This window comes from Drosophila busckii, chromosome 3L (assembly GCF_011750605.1).
Source record: "Drosophila busckii strain San Diego stock center, stock number 13000-0081.31 chromosome 3L, ASM1175060v1, whole genome shotgun sequence".
In the NCBI taxonomy this organism is placed as follows: Eukaryota; Metazoa; Arthropoda; class Insecta; order Diptera; family Drosophilidae; genus Drosophila; species Drosophila busckii.
In genome coordinates, this window is record NC_046606.1 from 8,467,583 (window position 1) to 8,484,546 (window position 16,964).

At 43.9% G+C, this 16,964-nt stretch overlaps 3 protein-coding genes across 5 annotated transcripts in view; 1 reads left to right on the plus strand and 2 right to left on the minus strand.

The window, feature by feature from the left end:
- Nucleotides 1–129: 129 nt before the first annotated feature.
- On the minus strand, nt 130–4,769 carry LOC108599381 (nucleolar and coiled-body phosphoprotein 1). The gene is made up of 5 exons (XM_017986186.1): nt 4,541–4,769; nt 3,284–3,496; nt 3,007–3,222; nt 441–2,942; nt 130–380 (listed from the first exon to the last, which is right to left on the minus strand). The coding sequence occupies exons 1-5, from the start codon at nt 4,677–4,679 to the stop codon at nt 250–252; spliced, it is 3,201 nt and encodes a 1,066-aa protein (XP_017841675.1). The 5' UTR covers nt 4,680–4,769; the 3' UTR covers nt 130–249.
- On the plus strand, nt 288–12,851 carry LOC108599386 (HIV Tat-specific factor 1 homolog). Its single transcript, XM_017986193.1, has 7 exons — nt 288–404; nt 7,551–8,362; nt 8,422–8,624; nt 11,952–12,118; nt 12,181–12,367; nt 12,426–12,562; nt 12,624–12,851. The coding sequence occupies exons 2-7, from the start codon at nt 7,567–7,569 to the stop codon at nt 12,754–12,756; spliced, it is 1,623 nt and encodes a 540-aa protein (XP_017841682.1). The 5' UTR covers nt 288–404; nt 7,551–7,566; the 3' UTR covers nt 12,757–12,851.
- The window catches only part of LOC108599383 (trichohyalin), a 37,248-nt gene continuing 29,979 nt past the window's right edge, over nt 9,696–16,964 (minus strand). For 2 of the 3 annotated variants that reach the window (XM_017986189.2, XM_017986188.2), the window contains 5 exons: nt 13,659–13,808; nt 13,295–13,600; nt 13,125–13,236; nt 12,787–13,035; nt 9,696–11,906 (listed from right to left, as the gene is read on the minus strand). In XM_017986189.2, coding sequence (XP_017841678.1) covers nt 10,379–11,906; nt 12,787–13,035; nt 13,125–13,236; nt 13,295–13,600; nt 13,659–13,710 — 2,247 coding nt within the window. In that variant the 5' untranslated portion in view covers nt 13,711–13,808 and the 3' untranslated portion in view covers nt 9,696–10,378. The remainder of the gene's footprint in view (nt 11,907–12,786; nt 13,036–13,124; nt 13,237–13,294; nt 13,601–13,658; nt 13,809–16,964) is intronic. The other variant, XM_017986190.2, reaches the window with a different exon arrangement.

Below are 16,964 nucleotides of genomic sequence, written 5' to 3' on the forward strand. Positions count from 1 at the left end.
CTCTAAATTGAGCGACAACCAGAATGCCATTCGCATGTAAACATTACAGCTTGTTATCGTTTAATTCAAATTGGAATTGTGTTTAGTTCCATTGAGCCAAAAACTGAGTCAGTTCCGAACACAATGCACTGTCATCAAGTAGAATAAAAATTGTTGCCTTTAATCCGAAATTGAAATTGCAAGTTTATTTTTAATCAAATGCAATTGTTTATAAAAGTTCTGGATATTGCTGTGCTCAAAGTGCGATTCTTATAAGATAGTGCATACACGGGACGATTGCTGTTCCCCATTGTGACCGTTCTGCAAACTCAGCTCGCTATTAACTTTGTTTTTGCTGTAGTGTGGAGGCTGCGCGGGCTGCGTTTGCGGCGGTGGCTCATCTGGCGGTGAGAAATTAAACGCTGGTAAGCGATTATTATTGATAAAATTATACAGCTTACCCTCAATTTGAACAGCTTTTTCGTTACGGCATGATAGGCGCATGCCATCTAGTATTTGCTGGACAAATCCCTTGCTTTGCTCCGCTCCTTCTTTATCTTTTTGTCCCGGCTTCTGAAGGTGAGATTGAGAGCGCTGTTCTTCCAAGGCCCGTAGTTCATCCTGCATAGCTTTCTTGCCGCGCTCCACCACCGCATCGAGGGGATCCATGTCCTCTTCGTTGAAATTGCTATTGGCGGGCTCGAAGGGATGGCTGTTCCCAGCTGAATTGTGATTCGAGTTTACAGACGCTGTGGTCCGCTCATCCTCCTCGCCCTCAACGGAACCACTGTTACGCTTCACCTCCATATCCTCCGGTGTGGTAGATGGCGTCGTCGTCAGCTGCACCTCCTTAGCTGCCTTAATCTGAAACAGTGATGAAATATTTTCTTTGGCGCCCTGCACCTCGTTGGATATCTTGTTGGTAACCGTGTCCATGGCTTTGCCCATAGAATCTCTTGTGTTAGCAGCCGCTTTAGCTGCATTGCTGCCCGCCTGTTCCATCGAATGCATAGCATCGCTAGCTAAACGCTGAGCGTTCTTGCCCGCAGCATCAACCGCATCTCTGGCTCCGTCTGCCATGCGCTGTGCACCTTTGCCAGCTGCATCTACCGCCTCACGAGCACCAGTTGAGATGCGGTCACCAGCTGTCTCAACGGCGGACCGTGCCCCAGTGGCTGCCTTCTTCATTGTTGTCTGTATTGAGTTGCGTGTCTCCAGCAGTTTATTTTCAATGCTATCACCCATGCCCATGCTGGCCTTCGCCACAGCTGCCTGCTGTTCGTCCACAATTTTGTCCACATGCTGCTCCAGATCGTGCAGCATTTGTTCACCATCCGATTCCAGCTCTTCAATGGAATCAGCCAGCGGCGTATCTGGCATTTGCTGTTTCACATTGGCGGTGACATCGACGCCATTATTAATAAAACGTATTTCGTTAATCACTTTGCTGCTGTCCAAGGCATCCTCTTTGGTTGTTATCTCCACCGCCAGCTGCTCATCCTCCTCGGTGGGTGGCGTGGGCGTGGATATCTGTATGCCCAACGGATTCTCCTCCACTGTATCCAGACTGTTGACCAATTCCGGCGAGGTGTGATCGATATCGTCATGCAGCATCGCTGCCTCATATGAAAAATTGCGTATGGGCGTTCGCTTTACAGTTTGCGGCGTGCTCGCAGCGCTGCTGTCGGGATAGGGCGTGTGTGGTCGCAGCTTTGTCTCCTGGCTGTCTTTTCGCTCCAGCGCGTGAGATTTGCTTGACTTCATAGATTCTGCGGGCGACGTGGGCGGCGTGGGCGTATGTGCAGGCGGAGTTGGCAGCTTGGCTAAAGACTCCAATGCAGTTGAGTCAGTGGGCTGCTTCACTGGTGTGTCCACAGGTGGTGCCGTGGATGTCATATCTAGATTTTCTGTTACTTTCTTTGGACTTTTCACTGCTGCAACTGACGCAGCTTCCTCTTTTGGCGGCTCCATTTCCTGCTGCTCCGCTTTGCTGTTATCGCCTTGTTCATTTTCCTTTGTCTGCTCCACTTTTTCCGCTTGCTGCTGCAAGTTTTGCTCGCTTTCCAGCTCTTGGATTACATTGCCATTGGCTTCATCTGTCGTCTCATGCGCTGGCTCAACTTTCTCTTCATGCTGTCCCTCATTGCTCATGTGCTTGACAGCCTCCAGCGTGGCCACCCCTGCGCCTGCTGCAGCTGCTACGCTGCCACCCATAGCCTGCAGTTCCTCATGTGTCTCAGTTTCCAGCTCCTTGAGCGCCTTTTGCTTGGTTAGACTTTTGCCGCTGGCGCTGCGCTGCTCATTGCCATTTGCATCCTTCGGCTGCAGCACAAAGCTGCGACTCATATAACTATGCGGCTCTGCGGTCACTGTAGCCGACAGTTGGTTGGATCTGGGTATGCCCTGCACCAGTATATGCTGATCTCCCACAGCAATGTCCAGCAGACGCAGATTTTTGAATTTGGAAATCTCACGAAAGGTCTTCAAGTGATGACCGCTCTCAGAGAAGGTTGTCAAGAACTTGTTGGCCTTGCTAAGCACTGCGTAGAAGGAGAAGCCCTTGAGCAGCTTCCAAATGGGACCGTTCTCCTCGCTATCGTAGTCGTAGAAACGCTGAAAGACCAAACTCTTGTTGCGCAGCGACTCGTGGCTGCGATAAATGTTGCCCACATTGGTAACAATAAATATTTCGCTAATCTTCGAGATGTGCATAAAGATAATCTGCTCCGTTGCCGAGAGATTCTTCTGCAGCTCCGTGAACTTGGCAAAGACAAACTCATTAAGGCGTCCGGTTAGAAACAAACTGCCGCTTGCTGTAAGCACCAAAGTAGACTCCGGACCGCAGGCAAACTGCTGCACTGCAGCATCTAAAACGATTTCGACGGGATGGCCATCATAGTCCGGCTCCAAGTCGCCCAGCTGCTGCTTGGCATTCGAGCCGCAGCCAATCAAACGCCCAGTGGCTGAAAAAGAAAAGCGGCTGCTGGGCAACAGTTCAAGTGATTGATTGAGCTTTGGATGACTTACTGGTCAGCACGACAAAGTGTTCATTGCCAGCTTGCACTGTGATAAAGTTGTCGGTCTCCTCGTTCTTGGACAGATAGTCATCGAATTCCTCCAGCCGAAAGGGCTTGCGTATGATGGCGCATGGCTGCTGCTCCACCACAGCGCTGGTGAAATGCTGCGCCACATGTGTGTCCAGCGGAAATATATTGCGTCCCGTAAAGAAAACCTCATTGGAGACTGTACATGTGTTAGAAAATTAATTGCTTGCCACTCTAAAGTTCCCAAGTTAACTACTCACGCGTCATAATGACAGCCCAATTATTGCCATAGGCGGCATCACATATCTTCAAACCCAAAGTTTTCAATGACTTGACGCAAGTGGGTTTGCTCACTATATCGCCATTCCCATTCCCATTGCCATTCCCATTGTTGTTGTTATTTTTGTTGCCATGCCCGCCAATGCCAAGCTGTCCATAATGATTCTCGCCCCAAACAAAAAGACGTCCTGATTCTGTAATTGATAAGAACGGTTTTGACATTAACTTTTTAAACGTAGCACACACAGTCGTTGCTTGTTGCTCTTTCTCTACAAAACTTTTATTGATTGTGTGCGTGTTTATTACAACTGTTAGCCATGTGTGTGTGTGTGTGTGTGCCAATCCTTAAGCAGTACTTTATGCGTATAGCTGTCCAAACTGCCTAAAGTTCAACTGACTTCACCTGACCCGCTTTACGTTTCAATTACAGACGCTTTAGCGTTTTATTTATTTCGACTTTTTGAACTCTATACAAAATAAAGTATAGTCCATTAGTCACACATGAAACCAGCTATGTGTACATTTTAAATGAATGAATTAGTTCTAGACCTGATCTACAGAGTCTCACATTGTCGGTTACATTCTGCTGCGCCTGCCGAATTTGTTTCGGTTACAGTTTTTTGTGTTTCTGGTTTTTGGTTTCTGTTTCACTATTTATTACTTGCACATTCGCTTCGTGAGTGTGTCCCATATTTTCCACTGTGCCAGTTGTAGTTACAGCTTGGAGCTGCCCCCCAGCTTAGCTTGACTGACCTCATTAGCTGCTGAATTTTTTGAAAGGCAATTTGTCGTGATTCGTTGTGCTTGGTCAGCGATTTTAACTCTTACTTATATAAGTTAAGCTATGTTATCCACTCAGGTGTAATACTAGAATTCTTGTAAATTAAATTCTAAAGTATATAAGTTGTTATTGTTGTGTGTTGGGGTTAACATAAAAGTGAAAGTGTGCGGTGTGTGTTTATTATTTAATGAAAATTGCAGGCAACATGCAATGTGGCTCGACACTTGATATGCCAACAGACGCATCCACACTTGTAAGCTAAGCAAAAGGAGCTCTCTAATATGCATGAAGGGAAGTTAATATAAAGACAGACTAGCAGACCGACCGACCGTCTGGCTGGCTGGCTGTCAGACTGGGCTTGTTAGCCTCTGTGCTTTGCATTGGGGTCATTTGTGTTTTGTACTGTCTTCTACTTGTTCCTTTACTTTACTCTTAGTGTGTGTGCTTTGTAATTTACCACATATAACGGCACTCTGATGTGGACCGGATATCAAGCGTTTAACCGGATCGTTTTTTATATAGAAATAGCTTTGCGTATTCTCTGCCAAGTGGGATTTGCCCAGCGTAAATATGGCGCCCGTGCTGGGTATATCCATTGTTATAAAAATAACTATTTGCTAATTGACTCTTGGACACTTTTTATTGATTTCGGCATTGCCGCCGGCTTTATAACTCATTAAAAAATTTCAGAACGCAATGCTCTGTTTGCTTGCGGAGACACACGAAGTGGCGTGCCGCAGTCGGCTGATATTGTCATTAATATAGCAGCACTTAAAACTTTTGTTTAGTTAGTAACCAGCGTCGAGCTAACGGTACTTGTGGTCAGTTGAACGTTTGAGCGCGTACTGGTCAAGCTAACAAAAAAGTTGCTGGCTAGAAAGTCAGGCTAGCGCTAGCCAGGAGTTCAATACATACACACAGGCATGAATACACGCCCACCCTCCCACACACACACACACACACATGCAGACGATTGCTAGCAAGCGCCTAGTTGACTTGCCCCCATAAATATGCTATAAAATTTGTATTTGTTGCGCTGTTCGCCTGGTTGGCTCACTTGCTGGATTGGCTTGGCTTGGCTGGCTGGCTCATTAGACCTTTACGCCGCTCAGAGCTCAGTGAGTCACCCCAGCCAGGGCAGGCCAGGCCAAGTTGCTGTTGCCACAATTGTGAGTCGCGTAAGTTAAGTTATTCAATGTGCGAGAGAGTGAGCGAGAGTGCGCGCCTCTTGGTTTGGCCTCAAATATACAAGTATTAATGGCATTTGTGAGTAATGTGCGCAAATCTTCAAATGTAAACGTTAAAAATAACATAAAATATTGCGACTTACCCACTGTGGCTGACCTGTTGACATTTGCATAATGGAATTTTTGCGAATTTCTTTCTATTCGCCGCCGCCGCCGCCAGTAACTAAAATTTATTCTAATTATGCATACGCTTTTTTTCGCACTAAAACTTAATGGATTCGTTGCAAAAGAAAATGAATAAACGAAATTAAACTTGAACACCTCACGTGTTCGTAACAAGGTCTCGTTAAATGACATTCTAACCCACACTTGCAAATATTCGCAGACAATTTGCGTCAATTAAAAACCAAGCTGGATTTTCAATTCTTATGCAATTATTGTGCGTTTACCAACCTCTGAACTTTGATACGTGTCCCTGCACGTCACGTCAGCACAAAGGCGATTCAAATGTGCTCTATATAAACAGCTGCAAAATGCCATCAAAGTTTCCACTCAATAAACCAGATAATATACAAACTTATACTACAAGTAGTGAAATTAAAGTGTGCTTAGCAAAGCGAACTAAAGAATTTTTAATTGAGCTTATAAAATACATTAAAGACTTGGAGCTTTTTAAGTTTAAAACTACAGCAAATGAAAATATTGAAGGGTCAGTTAAAAAAAATGTTGCCTACTTTTAAGGGCATGCAATCTGTGGGGCTAAAACGAACGTTTATTATTTTAGTTTATTTAATATTCATTTTATATTATGTATGAAAAATGCAATTTATAAAAAAATATATTATAAAATAATAGAAACTGCTGCTCCCTACCTAAATATTATCTTGGCTTTGCTCATGCACAATAAACTTTAGCTAATCTTAATAATAATACTTTAGATTACAGAATAGTTTGTGTATTCTTTACACGCATATAGCTTAATATTTAGTTTATAAAATTCGCTTGAATTTTGCAGCTTATAGAATTGTTGTTTATGTATAAACTTATCTCAATTTTAGTAGCTATGATCTATAGTTCATATACAAAATACTTGCTATATCATATGACAGCTGCGCCCATATGCTGTCTGACACGAAGGCGCAGGCAAACACACAAACACACACACTAATGGACATGCATCTATATATAAGCTGCAAATATAACAACTATATGCACTCGAAAACTGTCTGTCTGTCTGTTCGTCCGTGTGTAATTTATGAGTATCGTCCAACGAGTTTGTTGTGTTAGTCTCGTTGATTGCAACACGGCTGCATTTATGCAGCGTTGTTGCATGCCACGAGCCTTTTGCATTTTTATTTTGCAATATGTGTGCCGACCGCCAGTTCTGTGCCAGTTAACTGCCTCACCTGCTGCCCTTTGGCTGGTTGAGCAAATCTTGTGGAGAATGCAAATTTACACACGGCTCGGCTGGCGTTACGTTGAACTCGAATCGACAAGCGTCTATACAAAAAAAAAAAAGGCTTAAATACAATAGTTAAATGTTATAAATAACAACAGAGTACAATGAACTGCTCAATTTTGACGCAAATGCCTTCAGAGACAGCTGGCAAAGCAGCTCGAGGCTCTCATAAAAGGTTGACAAATCAATTGACTTCACTTTGGCTCACTTCACTTCTTCTATTATTTTTGACAGCGGCCAGCAAGTCAAGTTGTTGCCTTCCTGGGCCAGTTGATTGAACTCTGGTACGTTGGCAATCGATTGCAGGTGCTGCCCACGCGGAAGCCCCTTGAGGTTGCAGCCAATACCACCGAAAATAAATAGAAATATTTGTGTTGACCTTCAGCAGCTGCTGTCATATTAATGCAGAGAGAACCTCTGAATAAATAAGCGTATGTAGGGTATATGCGTGCGTTGCCTTTAACAAATCGCTGGGTATTTATGGCTTTTTGCATATTTGAGTTCCACTTTATTTGGGGCGAGAACTGCTTGTGGGATTTCGCTTGGCATATTTATTCATTTCGGCTTGACCCACACAGCAGATGCCAATCAAAGTGAAAGCAGCTGAAAAACAAATGCAAAAGGTGCAAAAATGTTATTTTTATTTCTTGTGTGTGGTTCGGCCACGCCTCACAATGTCAACGTTATGCGCACGTTTCGACAATTTACTTTGTTGATTTTCGCGTGGCCTTTCTGATTAGGGCGAAAACTGCTCGAAATATATATGAAATTAGCTGGAAATTAGCTGCAAATAACTAACTTATGTTCTCAACTATTCACAGCGCCTATAATTACAGCATGAGCGAGGAAACCGAAAGCGATTTACAGCCGCAGGCAGACGCAAGCGACGCCCTCGTCGAAGCTAAGCCTGCAACCGAAACCGAAACCGAAACTGAAACTGAAAGCGCAAGTGAAACAGCGGGAGCTGCTACGTCGGCTCAGCAGGAGTTTGCGGACTATGAACAGCATGTGAGCTATGCGGCCGATGGCGTCGCCGTCTACACAGATCCTAGCACCAAGCAGCAGTACAAATGGTGCAGCAAACAAAACCATTGGCTGCCCCAAACGGCGGTTAAGGCGACAACAACTGCGGCTGATCCCTACGAGAATGAGCATTACAAATGGTGCGCAGAGACGCAGCAATGGCTGCCCAAGCAGACGCACACTACAACGACGGAAACGGAGCACTACAAATGGGATGCAGAGCAGCAAAAGTGGCTGCCCAAGCAGCAGCAGCAGCATCAGCAGCTGCCGCTAGCAGCTGCAGGCGAGCAAGTGGTCTACGGCGTCGACGAGCGTGGCCAGCGCACTTATACAGACAAAGATGGTGCTGTCTTCTTTTGGGATGGCGACAAGCACGCCTGGTTTCCCAACATCGATGAGAACTTTATGGCGCGCTATCAAATGAATTACGGCTTCATTGACAACACAAGCGCGGGCGAGCGCGAGAAGGCAGAACGTGAAGCAGCCGAGACTAAGCGCAAGGAGGAGGAACTCAAGCGCATGACTGCTGAGGCTGAGGCGGCCATGAGTGCAGACAAGGACGCACAGCCAGCTGCTGCCACAGGCAAGCGCAAGGCACAGGAGCCGCCAAGTAAGCGAGTCCTAAACTTTATTTAAACTTTAACTGCAACTTATATTCATTTTTTGTAGAATGGTTCGACTTGGATCCCTCGCAGAATACCAAAGTTTATGTCACCAATTTACCGCTGGATATTACTATCGATGAGTTTGCTGAGCTTATGGGCAAGTGTGGCATGGTCATGCGAGATCCTCAAACGCAAAAGTATAAACTGAAGCTGTACACCGAAGCGGATGGGCAAATCAAAGGCGATGGCTTATGTGATTACATAAAGGTGAGCTACGAATTTTGCTGCGCGGGAATAAAATCACAATTGCAATTCTCTATTTCGCAACTATTGATTGAACAGACTCTTTAGCTCAGCTGCTTCTTCTAGTTTACATAAATGTGTGTGAGAGAATTTGCATTGTTTATTTATAATGTTAGAACGAGAATAAGTTTTGGGCTTCTCCATACTCAGCCTGTTGCATATTTTATATCACTTTATCGATTATCGATTCATTGCCAATCTGAACTTGAGATTCTTAAGCCTTATGCTGTAACTTATTGTTTTAAATTTGATTATTAAATGTGGGAAAGAAATTGAGAGTGAGAGTTGAATGCAGCTAGTAATATGCTCAACTTTCTGTAGGTAGTGTATCTATCTATGTTATATATATGTTCGATAGTGTATATTGTTCTCTCTTTTATTATTCCTTCCATTCGATACGCAAATCAAAAGTCACGCTCTGTTCAGTGTTTTGTTTAAAACTTTATTTATGTCACTTTATTTTTTTGTTGTTGTTTAACTAAATTCAAACGGCTTGCATTAATATTATCGAAGTTGCCATAGGCATTGTTATTATTATTATAATAATTATTATTTTATGCTGCTCGTAATATTTGTTTAGTTAAAGTTCTTACATAGATAGATTTATTTATGTATAATATTCACCTTAGTACTGGCTGACTATTTCGGTTCTCAAAGTATTTGCGTATTTAATATTTATATATAGTATGTATAATGCATGTATATATATTAAAATTGGTTAGTTTAGTTGGTATTTAAAATGCGTTTACTTGGCTACAAGAAATTGCTTTTCGATCTACAGAATATTTCAATAGTTCAATTAAATTTCTGTTCTCAGTGTGGAGTTGTTGTTAAAATATAAAAAATCAAAAACCAAATGAAAAGTAAATATTACACACGTTGGAGACACGAGATGTGAGAAAGACTTTACAATATTCTCTGACACTTGAGGTACATATTAAAAAATACAATAAATTTACATTTAAACATACACAATAATTATTAAATGTATAAAATATATATATATAAGATAACCTAATTATTTAGTTAGTACAGTAGTTACGCTTAGCCAAAGGCAAAGGCTCAGCATTTTATGTTTTTAATAGTTATAAAAAGGATTTTGTTGTTAATCATATTTGTTCTGCTGCCTTGGCCCAAACGAGAAGTGGCTGAGAGTAGGACAGACAGACAGACAGACAGTTAGATGGGCATGCAGGCTCGAATGAGTTTAAGGCTTTTAGTTAATGTTAAACAAAAATACGAAACAAAGAAACGAAAACCAAAGCGCTTTAGCTTTAGCCACGTTGAGTTGCTAATTTGGTTATTAAGGAAACATTTTGGCTGTGTGCGGCCTATATTCATATCATATATCATATTATATACTTATATGCGCATATATATATATTATATGTTTATGTTTATTAGCTGTACATTATTTTGAAATTGCGTGCGCGCTACGAACTTTTGACTGCAAATATTTTTATTATATCAAATATTTTGAAAAAAGTGCACGTCTACTGAAATTTGTTTCCTCTTGCTCTTGTGTGTGTGTGTGTGTGTTTTTGCTTTTATATTTCTTTCTTTAATGTAAATAATACTTTTGCGTGTTTGTTTCTAAAAGCATAAAACAACAAAAAAACAAAATAAGTAAAAACTGGAAACAGATTCAATGCAATATTGTTGACGATATGTTTACTGTTTGCTTGCTTGTGTGCGTGTGTGTGTGTGTGTGAAATTGTTTACTGCGCCTCATTTAATCGAATGGCCTCCTGTATTCGCTTGAGTTTCTTGGCTTCCTGGGCGGCCATTTGCTTCTCGCGCAGCTGCTTGCGCCGCTTGCGCATCTCAATGAACTTGAGCTGATCCTCGGGACTGAGCGCCGCAATGCGTGAGGCATACTGGCGCTTCTTCTCGGCTAGGGTCTCGGCCACCTTGGCGTCGGCCAGCTGCTTGGCGGGCTCAAGCTTTTGCTTTTGCTCCTCGGCCTTGGCGGCGGCAGCAGCGGCTTCCGCTTGCTCCTTCTGCTTGCGCTCCTCCTCGGCGCGTTTCATATCGTTCTCCAGCTGACGCGTGCGCCCCTTTTCCTCCTCCTCCAGCTCCTGGCGAAGTCGCTCCTCTTGGGCAGTCAATCTGCGTTTCTCCTCCTCTCGCCGCGCAATCTCCTGCTCACGCTGACGCTGCACAGCTTCGCGACGCTCATTCTCCGCCTGCAATCGCTCCAGTTCCACCTGCTCAAAGCGACGCGCCGCCTCCAGACGCACCAGCTCCAAACGCTTTTCCTCCTCCTCCTGCTCAAGCTTTATTTGCTGCTGCCGCTGACGCTCCTGTTCCTCCATCTTCTGTTGTATGGCCTGCTCCTCTCGCCGCTTGGCTTCCTGTGCCTCATGCAACTGACGCTCTTGCTCCGACTTGGCCTCAGCCATGCGCTGCTCGTGCTCCCTGCGCAAACGCTGTTCCTCCTCCAGTCGCTTGGCTGCATTGCGTTTATCCATTTCTTCCTGTTCCAGCTGCTGCTTGCGCAGCTGCTCCTCATGCGCGCGCTTTTGCTCCGCCTCCTGCCAGCGCTGATTGGCCAAGCGCTGTTCACGCAGACGTTCCGCCTCGGCATCCACAGCTCGTTGATGTTCAGCTGCCTCAAGTTTCTGCTTCAGCGCTGCCAAGTCTCGCTCCCTTTGCAAACGCTGCTCCTCTTGCTCTTGGCGCTGTCGCTCGTGCTGTGCCTGATCATGCTGCAGTTGCTCGTCATGCTGCTGACGGCGCTGTTGCTGCTCTTGCTGCTCTTGCTCTGCTCTGGCCTTGGCTAGCAAATTCTCAGGCTGCTGCTCGCGCTTGGGCACTCGCGTCTCTGGTTTGTGCAGCTTGCGGCGACGCTCCATTCGCTCCTGGCGCATGCGCTCCTGACGCTCGCGTCTGCGCTGCTGGCGGCGACGCTCCTTCTCACGCTGACGCTGCAGCTTTCGATCGTAAGCGGTCATATTCTGTTGAGCAGTGGGCGTGGCAGGCTGACCAGCAGTGCTGGCAACTTCATTGCTAACGATGAGCGGAGCAGGCGATTCAGTGGAGCTGGGACGTGGACGCTTGCGCTGATGCTGACGCTGACGTGGCGGCTGCTGCTGCTGCTGCTGGTTGTAGTTGATGTCGTTGGGATGTGTAGCCTGTGGCTGCTGGCGATTGCGCTGCTGATTACGGCGTGCATTTGGTCCACGACGACGCGCGGGTATAATCATCTCCTCAGCGCTGCCCTCCGCCTTGACGCGACGATGGAATCTGTAATGCAGAAATACTAAACTTTAATCTCTTTTTTAATTGCAGGTGGAGTCTGTGAAGCTGGCGCTCGAAATCTTGGATGATTACGTCTATCGTGGGCATAAGATTCACGTGCAACGCGCGCAGTTTCAAATGCGTGGCGAGTATAATCCCGCACTCAAGCCCAAGCGCAAGAAGAAGGACAAGGAAAAGTTGCAGAAGATCAAGGAGAAGTGAGATGCAAGCAAGGTTATCACATTTTGTATAAATTGCTAATTTTGTTTACATCTCAAAGACTATTCGATTGGCGACCGGACAAGATGCGTGGCGAGCGCTCCAAGAATGAAAAGACAGTCATCATCAAAAATCTATTTACTCCCGAGCTGTTTGAACGGGAAGTCGAGCTTATACTGGAGTATCAAAACAATTTGCGTGAGGAGTGCGGCAAGTGCGGCATGGTGCGCAAAGTGGTGATCTATGATGTAAGTAGAGCAACTAAACTAAACGATAAACTTGACTTGGTTGACATTCGCTTCACAGCTGCATCCAGAGGGCATAGCACAAATTAATATGTCCACGCCGGAGGAAGCGGATTTAGTTATACAAATGATGCAGGGACGTTATTTCGGGCAGCGCCAGCTGAGCGCTGAGCACTGGGATGGCAAAACCAAATACAAGTGAGTCGGTATATTAGCTTCAAAGCTGGACTAGAGTTTATTAATGTGAATTGCTTTGCAGAATGGAAGAGACTGTCACTGAGGCGCAGGCGCGTTTAAACAAATGGGATGATTATTTGACAGCAGAGGAGGCGGCCAGAGGGAGACCGCCGTCGCCGCCGGGACCGCCGCCAGACACAGCCGAGTCCGCCTAAGTTGCTGTGCTTTGTTTTTGCTTTGCTTACCTGCGATCACTGTCCTGTCTATCGATTACCTCCAATACCACCTCATTGGCCATGGCATTCGGATAGGTGGCGTTCCAACGCGTGTAGATCTTGTGGCGATTCGCAGCACTCACTTTGGGCATCTTGTGCTGGCAGATGAAACGCAACTTGTCCAGGCAGGAGCGCGCCGACCAGCGATACTTTAGCTTCGGATCGTAGACGCCACAGTTCTGATTGTTGTCATGGCTGTTGGATATAAGTTGCATATAGCTAAAATTGTTGCTTTAACATTAAAGTTTCTCCACCAAATTGTAATCAAAGTAGTTAATATTACATAACGCATTGGCTAACAAACTTACGTTTGATCTTGCTGACTGAACGCATTGTAGCTGACGTTGTGACCGCTGAAGCTCCATTGCCAGTGATGATTGTGATGATCGTAGTTGGCGCCAATCCATATGGGCTCATGTTCTGTCAAAAAATTTAATTCTAAGTCATGCAATTGAAGCGCGCGTCTCAATTAACTTACCGCCTGCTGCGCCGTCTTGACGCTGCAGAAAGATTCTCAGCTTGCGATCCGCATACTTGCTGGGCTCAGCCAGATTGGCGTTCTTGTCCTTGCAGAAGAAGTGCGCATCCAGCCAGCTGCTGCGCTGCGGCACCAGCGAGTAGCACTCGGTGCCCACACGCAGAAATTGCGGCGGGCACATGGCGTACATGCGTCGACTGCGTGGTCTAGCGGTGGTGGTGGCATCAACTTCAAGCGGCAGTGAAGCAAAGTTGGCACCAGCGCTGGCGCTGCTCACATGCATTTGGGCTTGGCTTATATGCGCCACTGTAAATCAAATTGCAATGTGTTAGCTGTTAACATTGCGTATGCGTTATATACTTACATAAAACTATAAGAAAAGCTATGCAGCTTAGCATCAAAGTGTGGCTGCTCATCTTGGATTTGTTAGTTGTTGTTTCACTATTCAATTCAGTTATTCAGTTGTTTGGCCAGTTGTCAGCCTATTTCATTGCTGTCGCTGCTCGTTGAAGCGCTGCAAAGAAAACAAAGCATCAAGTTGATTATTGAAACATTTATTATACGCATTGATCTTTGGCAGCGTTGAGTTCGCTGCTTCCGCTGATGGATGAGCTAACGCCAACGCCAAATAACAAATTGAGCATTAAATTCAGTAAAAAACAAAACCGATTTGTATGATTTATTAGCGTCTCATTCATAAACAAATTTGAACGAGCTCGCTGCTCTGCACTCAACCAACGCCAACGACGTTTTGTCTGTCAGCGCATATTTCCAACGCTTACTACCAATTTGTCTACGCTCAAGTGTGTGTGTGTGTGTGTGTGGCATACCACTTAACACATGCATAAATTGGCTAGCTACTGTGTGTGGCAACTAACAACATGGGTTATATTTTTAGTGAGAATTGCCAGCGACTTTCAATTTGTCTGCCTGTAATGTGACATACATTCTAAGTAGTTGGATTATACTAACAGCTCTGTTTAGTTAGTGCGCATAATTGCATTACAGCTGTTGCTGCTGCTGCTGCTGCTGCACACACAAATTGGCTAAGGGCGTAACTGTTTATAGAGTTGGCCTGCTTTAGTTTAAATGTTTTTATTTGCGCAATGACATCAGCCAATCAAAAAATCTAGTACACAAGCCAGTTACTACTATTTGCATTTACGACGTTCTAAATGTCCTACATATAATTAATGAGTACGCTATATTCAAATTAGAGCTGAAGTGGAGTTTTATACCGATTCGACTAAGCAATGACTCAAGGGTGGACAAAATTAAAGCGCTTAACAATTGTTAAAGCCAAATAATTATGTAAGTATATTAAACATTTTATTAGGAACTAACTCAATTATATATTGCGTTGGCTATCACAGTCTTAAAGGCTTAGTATAAATTAACTTTATACGAATCAAAGTCTTTGCACTCACAAAGCCATTAAAGCTGACCCAAATGGCAGCCTATTGTTAATAAAGTATGAATGTACATAGTAATGTAATAATGTAGTGGAATGGCCAAATTCCCCAAGGCCAATGCCAGGAAATGCAAAGAGCCCACATTTAATTTGTATAATTGAACAATAAGCAGTTGCAATGGGATGGAGTAAAGCTCGCTAGCTAGTTATATACATATAATAGTATACTATATGGATGTAGGAATATATATAGATATAGTCAATGATATATTAAATTAATAAAGGAGATCTTAAGCCAGCTGAATAAATTGACTGTTAGTTATTATATTGGAATTATTTGTTATTCTTCAACTGGTGACAGTCCATACACGACTGACCTGCAAGTGGCCTTGCTTGCTGTCTACCTGCCAGCCTCCCACTCATATGAGCTGCTCTTCGCTCATTTGCTAATGAGAGCATCGCGTATCATGCGTATGAGTTCGATCGCTCTGAGCTGTGAGCGAGAGCGTCGCTGCTTTGTTGCTGAGCGAGCGCTCAAAGTGCATCTTATGTTGGGTGGGTGTGTGCTATTTGCTTTAAACTGTATTAAGCGATATATACATGAAACAAATTGAGCATAAGAGTTAGCAACTAACTTCAGGCAGTTCAAAGCATTGAAGTGCAAGTTCAAATACTAAATACAATAAGCTATGTGAATCATGCAACAATGTTTTTATTTGAAGAATAAGTTAATTAGAGATTTACAAAATAATTTAATTAAAATATGTTTAATGCCATAGTATAACAATCCAATTCAATATTGCTGAGCTAAGGCCAAGGCAAAAGTAAACATGTGCTTTAAATTTGTGAACCAAAAGTTTTGAATAAAATTCGTTTGCAAAGTTAAGTCCAATATGGAGCAAAGTATATGTTATATATATTTTTTATTACAAATATTAGCTTATGTAGTTACGTATTGAAAATGAATAGAAGTTATGCACTATTTAAGCCAAACCAAAACTTTGTTTGAAATTAAAGCAACTAAAGAGTTTAGCTTGGTTCAGAGATTAACTTAGGAACACATGCATTGAATATAAGAAATAGAAAGTACAAATCATGTCATAAAGAACTTCAATCAATCTTAGATATAGCCGAGCTGATGCTTTAGTGAAGCTTAAGTTTATTTCTGCTATCAATGGCACTTGCACTTTATTCGCTTTCGAACTCTGTAATTATTTTGCAGCAGCAAACGCCACAGCAACTTTTATCGATTATAATGGTGTCATATAATTGAGCCATTTGGAGGCTGTTGCTCCAAGCGTGTGGCCGTTGCCGATAGCCAGGCCCATGGCAGGCCGCATCTCTCCAGAGACTCCAAAACACGTAGCGCTAATCATATATAATTTATGTTACTTTGCCGGCGCTCGCTCTCTAGCGCTGGCTTTTGTTGTAAAGTAATGCGCGTATGTTATGTGTGCAGCAAACAAACAAATTAAAAGCCAGTCAGTCCATGGGGCAGTCAGACTGCGAGTGCGACTGCGAGTGCGTTTACCATTCCAAATCCCAACTGGCTTGACGACTTTGGCAGACACAGCGACTGTCGCTGTTGCCACAGCTGACAGCTAAATTCCAATGCGATGACGACTGAAATGTCACACGACATTGGCAATGGGCTAGCAATTGCTCGAAAATTTACATTTATTTATTTTAATGGCGCCTGACAGCAGCAGCGCTGGCCAAGCCGCTGCACTTTACAGTCAACACCCACCCAGACATCGAGACAGTCGTAAAGCCGCGAGAGTGGGCGACATTTGACTGATTTATGTGGCAGTGCATTCGGTTTACAGTGGGTGCGCGACACAAACGTCTAAATATACAAATGCGTGTATGGAGTATGGAAAACTGACCTTGATCTTGAACTTGCTGGGCGTGTTTGTTTTTATGATTACAGCATCAGTTTCAGTTTGAGCTGCATGATGAAGTCACTTTATGTTTTTGCATTTTTTTTGGGCACATAAATGTGTTTTTAATTTTCAGATCGTTCAAAAGTTCCGGGAAACAGCATCGTAAACCACAAAGCAGAGTAAATGACAAAAATTCACACGAAGCGTATCAATCAAAGCTCGCTGGGGCTATGGCAAACAAATTTATGTGGACGATGGCAGTTAAAAAGGCTTAAATTCAAATTCAAATCTGCAGAATCTGCGATTTTTATGACGGGGCTTGGGCTGAAGATGCACGCGCACTAAAATTGAAATACGTCCGGCGTTGATAAATGAG